Raw genomic sequence first — 12,170 nt, 5'->3', positions numbered from 1 at the left:
CAGCCCAAAATACTAGCCTATTTCAGCTTAAAGCTCTGACTGCCAGTAACTGAGCCTTCAAAGAGGAATTTCAACCTTGTACAATGGGGAAAAATGGCACAAACTCTGGGGAGCCATCAAATAGTTGGTGGTTGGGGAAAGGCAGGCGGGGCCATAGGAAGGGTGTGTAGTCTTCTGGGGAACCCCAGAGGGCTGGATTGGAACCGCCCTCCCTGAGGCTGCATGTGGCACCTGGGCCTGAGATTCTGCACTCCCACTTTGACTGGCATCTGACCTTGGCTTTGTCTGACCTCACTTCTGGACTCTCCATCATGTAGGGATGTTTGTTGCTGGGAAATCCAGTTCTTTTTTGGCTCAATGGAGTTCTGCAGTGTTTACGACTCTATTTGTGGCTGCAAGCTGAGCTGTGGGCTGTTCTCCAAACTCCAGGAACATTTTTGCACATTTTGGGGGGAAGGTTCTGCAGTTTGCGAAGGTTCCACAATTTGCAAAAATTTCTGAGCAATTTGCACAAATTAGAGCAAAATTTGTGCAAATTATGCAAATTCCACCATAATTTGTGCAAGTTCGACTGTAATTTCCACAAATTGCAGACCCCTCCAATGCACAAAATTCTTGGAAAATCTGAAAACTGGCCCGACTTGCTGCAGTTCGAGTTGGGTGCTGCAGCAGGAATTGAAATGATTTCTTCAACATCCCCACCACCATGTTGACCATCCTGGAACTTGACCCTTGCTGTGCTTGACCTTGTCTATTGTCTTGAGCCCTTGTTTGTTGATTGTATCCCTGAGAACCTGGGCTCAGCAGTCCCCTCAACTGGACTAACCCTCATACTCAACAGGACCCACAACCTGAAATGGTTCAGTTCCCCTTTATGCATGGCTCTTGTCCTGGGCTGCTTTGGAAGCTTTCCTACATGAGAGAAAGACACTGCAGTCACTGAGGAGCCCCAGAATTGAGCTGGGATGGGGAACAGGCTTCTAGGAATCCCTCTTCAATGTACCTTTGGTCCAGGTTTGCCAGTGATGCCTCGTTGACCTCGTTCTCCTCTGGGACCCTGGAGAAGACACACAAAAAAGAAACTGGTATTGCATTGCCCAACCAAGAATGAAAAATGGGAATTTGAGGGGCAATTCTGGAGAGTAAAAAAACAAAGGAAAACACAACGTTTCTTACCGTTGGGCCTCGCTGACCTCTTGGTCCAGGTTTACCAGGGGTGCCCTGGAATCAGAGGGAGAACAAGGAGATTGTGCATCAGTTGAGTGATGGAGTTTCTTAGGTTAATCCATTTTTGTTTCTAACCCAGTCTACTCCACCCCAACTGAGACCAGAGGCTTGGGTAACAGCATCTTAAAAATGCAATATAATAAAAGAACCAATAGAAAGATAAATGAAAAATGTGAGAGTGTGAGCTGACCACAGACTAATGTGTGTCTTGCCCCACTTTCTCTGCTTTACTTGTTTAAGAAACTGACAAATACAGTTGGTTTTGGAGACTAGGATTCATCCTGACATGAAAAGGGAGAAGACAGTGGAGTCCTAAATATGCCACTGTATTAACCTCCATTACTGAGTGCCCAGAAGAAAATAACAGCTGCCTAATTGTTGACACTGGAAGCTGATGTTTGGATGAAATTATGAACGAATTAAAGGCATGGCTATTAGCACGTGGCCCTTCACACCGGCAAGACCTTGCACTGCATATCATGGGAGGGTGGCTCATTGCGAAGCACAGAGCTGGCTCCAAAGGCTGTAGCAATAAGGATCTTAAAGACTACCCCCTGACCACCATTCACCCATTCAACCTGCACAAGCCACAGGAAAAGTAGAGATGCATACAGCGGAGGGCTTTCTCTGCTGTGTCACCCCGGTTGTGGAATGCCCTCCCCCTGGAGGCCCGATTGGCGCAGACATTGGTTTCATTTCGGTGACAAGTTAAAATATAGCTTTTCACCAAAGCCTTTAAGGGCTACTTGAATTCCCTGAAGTTGCACACTGTTTTAACTGTTTCATTGTTTTAGATTTTTAAATTGGTGTTAGCTTGCTTAATGGTTTAATATATTTTTAGCTGTTTAAATTATTTATTATTTTATACTGTTTAAATTGATTTTATCTGTACACTGCCCTGAGATATTAATTATATAGGGCACGATACAAATGTTTTAAATAAATAAATAAATAAAATAAGATAAGATAAACTCAATGAAAGTATTCAGGGAGAGATGGCATTTTAATGTTTTAATTAAATTTTAATTTTAATTAAATTTAGTTTTAATGTTTTCTTAGCATGGCATCTGGTTTGATTGGAATATTGAAGCAGGGCACTGAAAGATTAGCATGGAATAATTTGGGGTCTAGGGTAGGGATGCTGGAGAAATCTGCCACAGACTCAAATCAGTCTGGATTCCAAAGAATCCGACCTCCAGAGTCCATGGCAGACTGGCCACACTGGCCAAGTGTGCATTTTTCATGCACGTTTTTCAAATTTGTGCATTTTGCAAACACATGCTACGTTCTGCAAATAGCATCACAAGCTCAGAAACGTATGGGTTGCGAGTTGCGAATGCAGATTGTGTTTGGGTTCACGTTTAGTTCCAGAAGCGGCCAGCTGGGTAAATTCTGTTCAAAAACAAACTGAAATGAATTTCTCATACATCCCTACTAGGTGCTGTGTGAAGTATTAATCCCAGCCAAACTGACAACTTCCACTGTTCTCAATGAAGCTGGATTGCAAGCATTTTTTTAAAAAAATCTTGCACGACCAGAATGTTAGTGAGGATTCTGTTCCGTCACATCCATTCAGTATCAGAGGATTTATCACTATGAGCAGAAGGCAATACAGATATTTAGAGACTGTCAACTTTTGTGCTTTATTGGTGGTGCTGCCGCCGCCAGATTCCCTTGCATTGAGTTTTGTTTCTCTCTGTGACTTAGCAAGGAGAGGGTGACATTTCCTTGTCATAAGGAAGCTGCCTCCTTCACAGCTTCCTGTGCATTCAAACAGCTTGGTTGTGGTACAGCCAGCAAAAAAACTCCCCATACAGCAGGTGAGAGAGAAAGAGGCCATTTGTGGCTTATATAAAAGGGATGAAAATCACGTGGCAGAAAAATAAGGTGGTGGAGGAAAGAAGATTGTCCTCTTCCTTGTTCTCCCATTTTCAAGATGCAAACTAAATTTAGATGGCACAATATTAACATGCTGAAAAGCAATTTTAGATCTCCTGCATTCCTATCAAGCATGCCTGTTCAAAGTAATTTGTATTTAAATGAGAGTAAAAGGAAATTTAACACTCTTCTGTTCAGGCTTGAGGAGGGAGGGGCCTCTGATACCTTTTAATATTTGCTTTCGGAATTGTGCAGCCAGAGAGTTTGCTTTGCAGATGATAAACCGCATGAAGCATTTAATGGGGCCCTCCGTGTTCTTCGATTGCATGGAACTGTGCAAGTTTGCAAAGCACAAATGGTAATGAAAATAGTTACAGAAGGAGGGGGAGAAGGAAACCAGGGAGCACCCCTGCATGATAGCTGGGGTGTTATTTAGGGATAATAAGGGTGAATGAGGCGGGGGGGGGTAGTGATCCGCCCCCTGGATGTCAGATCAGCCATCATATCTTCCTCAAGAGCTATGGTACCCGGGCCTAGATGTTTGTGAAGACAGATTTGTACGTGTGTACAAACATTAACAAATCCCGCCTTCAACATCAGAACAACGTATTTGACAAAATGGGAGCGTTTAGTACTTGAACAAAAAGGAGCAGAGAGTGCAAATCAACACAAGCCACACAGAAGTTCTCTTACCCTTCCTCCTTTCTCTCCGTTGGCTCCGGGAAAGCCTGGGAATCCAATGGACCCCTAGATAAAAGAAGAAAACAGGAAGGTCCAGGATGAAATTAATCCATACGTATTGCTGGGTACAAGGTAATGTTTAAATATTATATTCATCAGGTTTATATTTGATTTATTTGGATAATATTACTGTTATAGGTATATTCTCACAGCACTAATACTTATCTACTTACATTTTGAATGTGTTATAGTTTGACTGGTGTTGCAGAATGATTTCAATAAATTATTGTAATTATTTGTAATGTAGTATTAAAATAAAATAATAATAAAAAAGACAGCAGAAAGAGAAAGAAATGTGTGTGTGGGGGGGTGGAGAATACTGCACGTCTGCTAACATTACATCATAAGGAGCTCCATGATCACAAAAACCACATTTTAAAGAAATGATGTCATCACTTGGCCATTAACAAGCCAGGAAGTCATCAAATGAGGGAGAGGGCCTTCTCTGTGGTGGCCCCCACTCTGTGGAACTCCCTCCCTAGGGAACTCTGTCATGCCCCCTCTTTAATGAGCTTCCGTTGTGCATTAAAAACATGGTTGTTCAGGCAGGCATTTGGGGTGGGTTAGGGTATTTTAGAAAATGTTTTTATTGTAGAATTTTATTGTTTTAAACTGTTTTATTGTATGTTGTACATCGCCCAGAGTGGCTGGGTGACCAGCCAGATGGGCGATTAATAAATTTAATAATAATAACAACAACAACAACAACAACCTGCAGCATCCCAAGAGATACCCTTGGGGCAATGGACTGCATTCCTGCAAGCAAATGCGAGGATGGAGTCACAGACAATCATCTCCCCACTAATTTTCAGCCAATGGTGGTTCCTGGCTTGACTGCTACTTTGGTGGCTTTGTCTGTCTGTCTGTCCATCTGTCTCCTCTTTTACTGCCTTGACTCAACACATCTCTGTCCCCTTCTGTCACACTTCCATCCCCCCTCGAGGGAAACCTTGGCTAAGATTTGACCCCGGCTAGTGAGAGCCACTGTGGTGTAGTGGTTGGAGTGTTGGACTGGGACTCGGGAGATCCCGGCTCTAGTCCCCCCACTCGGCCCCTGGGTGACTTCGAGCCAGTCACTGACTCTCAGCCTAACCCACCTCACAGGGCGGTTGGTACAGTAAAATGGAGAGGGGGACCATGTACGCTTCTTCGGGTTCCTTGCAAGAGGGAAAAAAGTGGGATATAAATGTAATATTTAATTAAATAAGTAAATGTAATAATAAAAGTGTGAATTTCATGGGATAAATGAGTTTCACTTTGTGTATTGGTTTGAAAGTGTGAAATTCAGTATAATGCACTTTAAAATGTGAACTGAACAAGTTTCCCCACCCTCCCCAGCCATGGGTCTTCAGGAGCGACCCATGTGTGGGTCACCAAATCCTGCGGTTGTTCTTGGGAAGTGCAGGGCGTACACAGTGCAAGGGGGCACACTTCCAGTTCAGAGGGCAGGAGTGATGGGCAAGAGGCAAAACGAACAACAACTTTTTTCCTTTTTTGAATTGGCAGAGCAGTCGTTCCATAGATGGCTGGCAGGCACTGAGCGAAACGATGCAGTAAAAAGTATGCCGATGTGGGGTGGGGGCAGAAAGCATAAAACAAATCCACTGGCAGGAAACACGTGCGTGTGTTAATTATGTCTCCAGCATCAAGCAAGCCTGTTTTCCCCAGCATTAAAGATGAATAATAACGTGCAATTCAAAAAAAATAACAAAGGGAAAATATCATCAACAAAAACTCAGGTTTCCAGGCAGCGCCAGCCAGGGTATGGTGCCACGCAGACTACAGCTTCCCATTCAACGCACAGGGAATTTTTCTCTTGCTCTCTCTTTCAATCTGAAAAGAGGAAACACTTGACAACAACTCAGCAGGGAAGAGGGTGTGGCGCTGGCACCGCCTTCCCTCCTGCCAGCTGGGCCGTCTCTCTGTCTCATCTGCTATTCTCCTTAATTCATCTTCTCAGCAATTCTATGAGAACACTTCGGAGGGATCGGCTTCTGCATTCTGCTCCTTATTACGCAGACTGGAAGGGCACAGAGAGGTGGTTGATGCCGGCATCAAAGGAGTTCCTTGGAGCCCTGCCTGAAGCGGCCTCGCCTGTGATGCTTTGGTATCAGAGTCCCTTGGCATTCAATATTTCTCTCACGCACATTATCAGTGCCCAAAATAGAATCAGTGCTTAATAATTTAGGGTCGATGGAGCAACTTAACACCAGCAGTTCCTGTCTAGAGGGGGCATTTATTAGGGGTGTGCTTACACCAACTTCCTTCGAAATTTGCAGAGATGAGTGATACCAAATTGCCCTAGAGTGTAGTGGGTCCACACCAAATTTCACCTAAAGTAAACATTTCTGGGGGATTTCTGGATGGTCCTACCTCAGTGAAACATCCAAAAGATGGGGATATTCAAAAGAAGGTTAACCAAAATGGATAACATTCTCACCATTTTGAAAGGAGGTCTCACAGTCACAACCTATCTTGGCACTTCATTGAAAAACAAGCATCAAAGGACCAGAGGGATCTTTGAGCAAAACATCTCACGGGATTTTGAGGGAAGATTTTTGCTAAAATGAGACGAACAAAATCTCTCAAGGTGGAGAGATCCCCAATTCATATCATTTATAAATTAGGGATTCCTAATTTATATCATTTCCATAGGGACTCTGCAGCATCCCCATTATAATTCTCCCACAATGCCACAACAAACAGAATTGCATTGCTGGGGAAGTAAAACGGCAGCACAGGTGAGTCAAGACAGCTGTGTGGACTGGGTGCTGACTGCGCTGGATAAAAGGGCGGGGCAGCCTAGACTCAATACCTCTAGCAGGAGATCTTTCTGGGTCACTGGCATTTGTCCAAGGATACCATGTACTCCCTGGCTGCTGGTGCCCACTTGGGCTGGTGGGGCAGGGGTAGGGATGGCAAGTCCCATGACATTCTGCTCAATCCTGTCTGTGTTCTGCCAGTCTCCCACAGAGGCCAGGTCTCCCCACACGCAGAGTTGCAGAGTGGTAGAGGTGAGAGAGATGCCAGCCCAGCAAGGCCCAGATGCGAGGGCCGCCTCCACATGTGCTGATGCTGGGCCTGAACTACATTTCAGAGACCCAGAGGACTAAGCAAAATTCAGCTCTTCTTCTTAGTCCAATACCATAAGCTCATTCCACTCAACATGCCATTCTCCAATCACTGCAATTTCTCATGTCCCATAAGAAGACACAAGCAAGTATCCAGTCAAGACAGAGGGAGATGCCCTTCCGGATAAAACTGACAAGGGGAACAAATCAAATTTGAAGTACTAATTTCTCTCTGATCCATCCTGACTGATGAATAGCAGCAATTCCATACAACAAGCTATGATGGCGTGAATTCTTTGAGCTCCGCCTTATCATGCCGAGAGATCCCTCGCTCTCCTTCAAATCCTTGATGGATTCTCGTGGTCTTTGAGGCAGGAACCAGACATTACAGGAGACGCATGGATGTCTAGCTAATTGTTTCAGAAGCACCTATACTTCACCCTTTCCCCTCTCCCCTGAACCATCTGCCTAAGCAGTGCAAAATGCATGACAACACCTTCTGCGTCATTGGCTCCAACACGTCTCCTGTCACTGACATCGCATTCCAGCCCAAGTAGTTGTAACTCAGAGATCTCAAATGGAAATGTATTTACATATTAAGCCAAACTTACCTTGGGGCCCAGTCTTCCAGGGTAACCTGGCAACCCAGGAACTCCAAGTTTTCCCTGGAAAAGGAAACCAGTGATTTTTAAACAAAGAGGAAAGGATAAAACAGAGTGTGTTTTCGGAATCATCTATTGATCTGTTTTAATATTTAATAAATAATTTCTTTATTTTTGCTGTTGATGTGAGGCAGGAACCAACATTGTTTCATTTTTGGTGCCTGGACATTTTTATTAAACAAGCCTTCCCTGACTAACCAGCCACGGTTTTATTGGCACAATCTGATTTTAAAGGTTTTAATTCTGTATTTTGATGATGATTATTTTCTCCTCCCCCTTTTTATTGTTCACCACTCCAATATTTTATCAGATGTGGAGAGGTATATAAATACAATGCATCCAAGAACAGGTATTGTCTGGGCAGATTATAAACAGGTAAAAGAATAAAAGACAATACAAGTAGTTCAAAGAATAAAATACAATGGGCAAGATCCAACATTGCCTGTGCACTACCGGGACCCCCACTAGTGCAATAAGAACACAGGAATATAGGAAGCTGCCTTCTACCGAGTCAGACCCTGGGTCCATCTAGCCCAGTATTGTCGACACTGACCGGCAGCAGCGGCTCTCCAGGGTTTCAGGCAGGAGTTTTTCCAGCCCCACCTGGAGAAGCCGGGGATCGAACTTGGGGCCTTCTGCACGCAAAGCGTGTGCTCTATCACACTGAGCTATGGCCCCTCCCTCCCTGGATCCTGCAGTAATCAGAAATTTGCCAAACACTCTTTTTTGGAGTGGTGCAGGTCAACAGAGCGTGCGGAAAGGAGGACTAATGACCTCTCCCATTCCAGAAGTGAGTGTTTCAGCTTGATTCTGGGATTACTGCCGGGACTTTTGCATAGTAACAGGCAGAGGAAAGAAATGGTGGTCCAGCTATGAAATAAGGATGGCGAAACGATAACAGATAACTAAGAAAAGGCAGAGGTGCTCAATTCAAGGTGAGCAGAGAGGCAGAGGTGCTCAAGGCAGAGGTGCTCAATTCCTACTTTGGCTCAGTCTTCTCCCCAAAGAGGGTCTATGACCCCCCTGGCAAAGGCCAAGTACAGGCTGAAGGGGCAGGATTGCAGCTTGAGATCGACAGGCATATGGTCAAGGAACACCTCATTACTTTGAATGAGTTCAAATCTCCAGGGCCAGATGAACTGCATCCTAGAGTAATAAAGGAACTGGCAGAAGAACTCTCAGAACCGCTGTCTATTCTCTTTGAGAAATCATGGAGGACGGGGGAAGTGCCAGATGACTGGAGGAGGGCTAACGTTGTCCCTATCTTCAAAAAGGGTAAAAAGGAGGAACCTGGGAACTACAGACCAGACAGTCTGACATCCATCTAGGGATGTACAAAAGTTACTTACTGTTTCGTGGATCTGCTTTGCGGTGTGGGGGGAGGCGCTCCATCCCTCCCCCCAGAGTCCTGCCCGGCCGGCTCCGTGGGGATTCCATGGAGCCGCTGGCCAGCTCCACCAGCAGCTGGACATCCAGCCGCTGGGTAGCAGGGACGCAAATGGCAGCTGCTGTAGCTGCCGCCGTTTGCATCCCTCTATTCAACCGTGATAGGCTACGTAAAGACTTACGTAGCCTATCACGTCTGGGTTTAAAAACAACAAAAACCATGTACGCAAATGGTGGCGGCTACGGCGGCTGCCATTTGCGTTCCTTATTTTTCGCCATCTTAGTCTACGTAAATATTTACGTAGGCTAAAACAGTGAATCAAAAAGGGACGCAAATAGCACCCACTACGCTATTTGCATTCCCCTTTATTTTCGCCGTAATAGTCTATGTAAATATTTACATAGACTAAGACGGAGAAAAATAAGGAACGCAAATGGCAGCGGCCGTAGCCGCCGCCATTTGTGTACAAGTTTTCGGGGTTTTTTTTAACCCAGATGTGATAGGCTACGTAAGTCTTTACGTAGCCTATCACGTCTGTGCAAAAAAAAAAAAAAAGACCAGTCTGCAAATGGCAGCAGCGGCAGCCGGCCGGAAGACCAGCCGCTGCCAAAGCCGCTGCCAAAGCCGCCGCTGGAGCCGCGGCCGTCTGGAACATTGAGCCAGGTAAGTCTCGTCCCAGGGGGGATCTGCGGGGGGTGTGTGTGGCAGGGTGGCAGGCCATTCTGCCACGGATTTCAGGGGGCTGAATGCCAGTGCATTTGGCCTCACTTAAATCCGTGGTGGAATTCTCCACCATTCCTACATCCATCCCTGGGAAAATTCTGGAGCAGATGATAAAGCACTCAGTCTGTAAACACCTTGAAAACAATGCCGTGATTACTCGAAGCCAACATGGATTGGTCAAGAACAAATCCTGCCAGACAAATCTGATCTCATTTTTTGATCAAGTAACCTCCCTTGTGGACTGCGGGAATGCTGTGGACATCATATACCTTGACTTCAGCAAAGCTTTCGACAAAGTGCCCCATGATATCCTGATGCGCAAACTAGCTCAAAGTGGGCTAGATGAAACAACGATCCGGATCCACAGTTGGCTACAGAATCGGACTCAAAGAGTGCTTATCGATGGAACCTTCTCAAACTGGGGAGAGGTAACAAGTGGGGGCAGGGCTGAGTCCTGGGCCCAGTGCTCTTCAACATTTTTATTAATGACTTGGAGGAGGAGGTGGAGGGAATGCTGATCAAATTTGCAGATGACACCAAATTGGGCAGCATAGCTAATACTTTGGAAGACAGAAACAGAATTAAAAGTGATAGACTGGAGCGCTGGGCAGAAAACAACAGAATGACATTGAATAGGGATAAATGCCAAGTTCTGCACCTAGGAAAAAGAAACCAAAGGCACAGTTACAAGATGGGGGATACGTGGCTCAACAACACTACAAGTGAGAAGGATCTTGGATTTGTTGTCGATCACAAGCTGAATATGAGCCAACCATATTATGTGGCCACAAAAAAGACAAATGCTCTTTTGGGCTGCATTAATAGAAGCATCGCTTCCAAATCCCGGGAAGTACTAGTTCCCCTCTACTCAGCACTGCTTAGGCCTCATCTGGAGTACTGTGTCCAGTTCTGGGCACCACACTTTAAGAAGAATGCAGACAAACTGGAGAGGGTTCAGAGGAGGGCAACAAAGATGATCAGGGGACTGGAAACAAAGCCCTGTGAACTGAAGAGAGACTGACAGAACTGGGCATGTTGAGCCTTGAGAAGAGAAGACTGAGGGGAGATAGGATAGCACTCTTGAAGTCCTTGAAAGGTTGTCTCAGAGAGGATGGCCAGGATCTCTTCTCAATCATCCCAGAGTGCAGGACATGGAATAATGGGCTCAAGTTACAGGAAGCCAGATTCCGGCTGAACATCAGGAAAAACTTCCTGACTGTAAGAGCAATACGACAGTGGAACCCATTCCCTAGGGAGGCGGTGGGCTCTCCCACACTGGAGGCATTCAAGACGAGGCTGGACAGCCATCTGTCAGGGATGCTCTGACTTAGATTCCTGCATTGAGCAGGGGGTTGGACTCGATGGCCTTGTAGGCCCCTTCCAACCCTACTATTCTATGATTCTATGCTAGTTCCTGTCGTGCAAGTGGTGGGTCCTGCAAGTGCAAGGAAACCAGCAGAAGCACAGTGGCAGTACTGGATATTGCCCAATACAGATAGTTAAAAGAACAAGATACAGTACAAAATGATAAACAGCACAGGGATAGAGGAATATAACAATATATACAAACAGCCATAAAAATCTGAAAGCGAAGTCTCTAAAACTCCTGCGAGAAAAGAACAGTTTTCATTTGGCATGGTCAAGGTAACAGTGCAGGCACCAGCTGAGCCTTCTTGGGGAGGCCATTCTAGAAATGGGGCACCACCACTGAGAAGGCCCTCTCTCATAGCCACCCACCTAACTTTCTTTGGTGGGGGCATTCAGAGGTGGGCCTCTGAAGGTGACCTAAGGGTCCAGGCAGCTACATACAGGAGGAGACATTCTGTTAGGTACTCTGGTCCCAACCTTTTAAGAGTTTTAAAGATCAGCACCAATACTTTGAAACGGACTCAGAAATGGACTGGTAGGCGGCGCCCATGGGCGCCGCAATTTGCATTCCCTATTTTGAAATGTCTTAGTCTACGTAAACATTTATGTAGACTAAGACGGTGAAAATAAGGGGAACGCAAATAGCGTAGCGTCTACACTATCTGCGTTCCCCTTCTTTTCGCCGTCTTAGTCTACGTAAATGTTTACGTAGACTAAGACGTGTCAAAATAAGGAACACAAATGGCGGCGCCCATGGGCGCCGCCATTTGCATACGCGCGTTTTTTTTCTTTTAAATCAGCCGTGATAGGCTACGTAAACATTTACGTAGCCTATCACGGCTGACTGCAGGGACGCAAACGGCGGCGGCTACAGCCGCCGCCATTTGCGGACCCGGCCAGCCAGGATCCAGGGGGGGAGGGACGGAGCACCTCCCCCCAGCCAGAATTTGGGGGGGGAGGGACGGAGCGCCTCCCCCCTGGCCAGAATTTCGGGGGGAGGGATGGAGCGCCTCTCCCCCACCTCGAATCAATTTTGTTAAAAGGTAAGTGACTTTCGTACATCCCTAGAAGAACATAAGAACGTAAGAAGAGCCCTGCTGGAGCAGACCAAGG

General features: G+C 45.8%; 1 protein-coding gene across 1 annotated transcript in view; it reads right to left on the bottom strand.

The window, feature by feature from the left end:
* Window positions 1-12,170, bottom strand: part of COL5A1 (collagen type V alpha 1 chain) — a 253,839-nt gene that overhangs the window by 58,554 nt on the left and 183,115 nt on the right. The window contains exons 31-34 of the mRNA XM_084821216.1: window positions 7,529-7,582; window positions 3,799-3,852; window positions 1,177-1,221; window positions 1,004-1,057 (exon numbers count right to left, since the gene is read on the bottom strand). Coding sequence (XP_084677342.1) covers window positions 1,004-1,057; window positions 1,177-1,221; window positions 3,799-3,852; window positions 7,529-7,582 — 207 coding nt within the window. The remainder of the gene's footprint in view (window positions 1-1,003; window positions 1,058-1,176; window positions 1,222-3,798; window positions 3,853-7,528; window positions 7,583-12,170) is intronic.

The sequence above is a fragment of the Heloderma suspectum genome, chromosome 14 (genome assembly GCF_057233095.1).
Source record: "Heloderma suspectum isolate Gila_16-S chromosome 14, 16-S_ref, whole genome shotgun sequence".
NCBI lineage: Eukaryota > Metazoa > Chordata > Lepidosauria > Squamata > Helodermatidae > Heloderma > Heloderma suspectum.
This window is presented reverse-complemented; position numbering and strand designations above follow the sequence as displayed.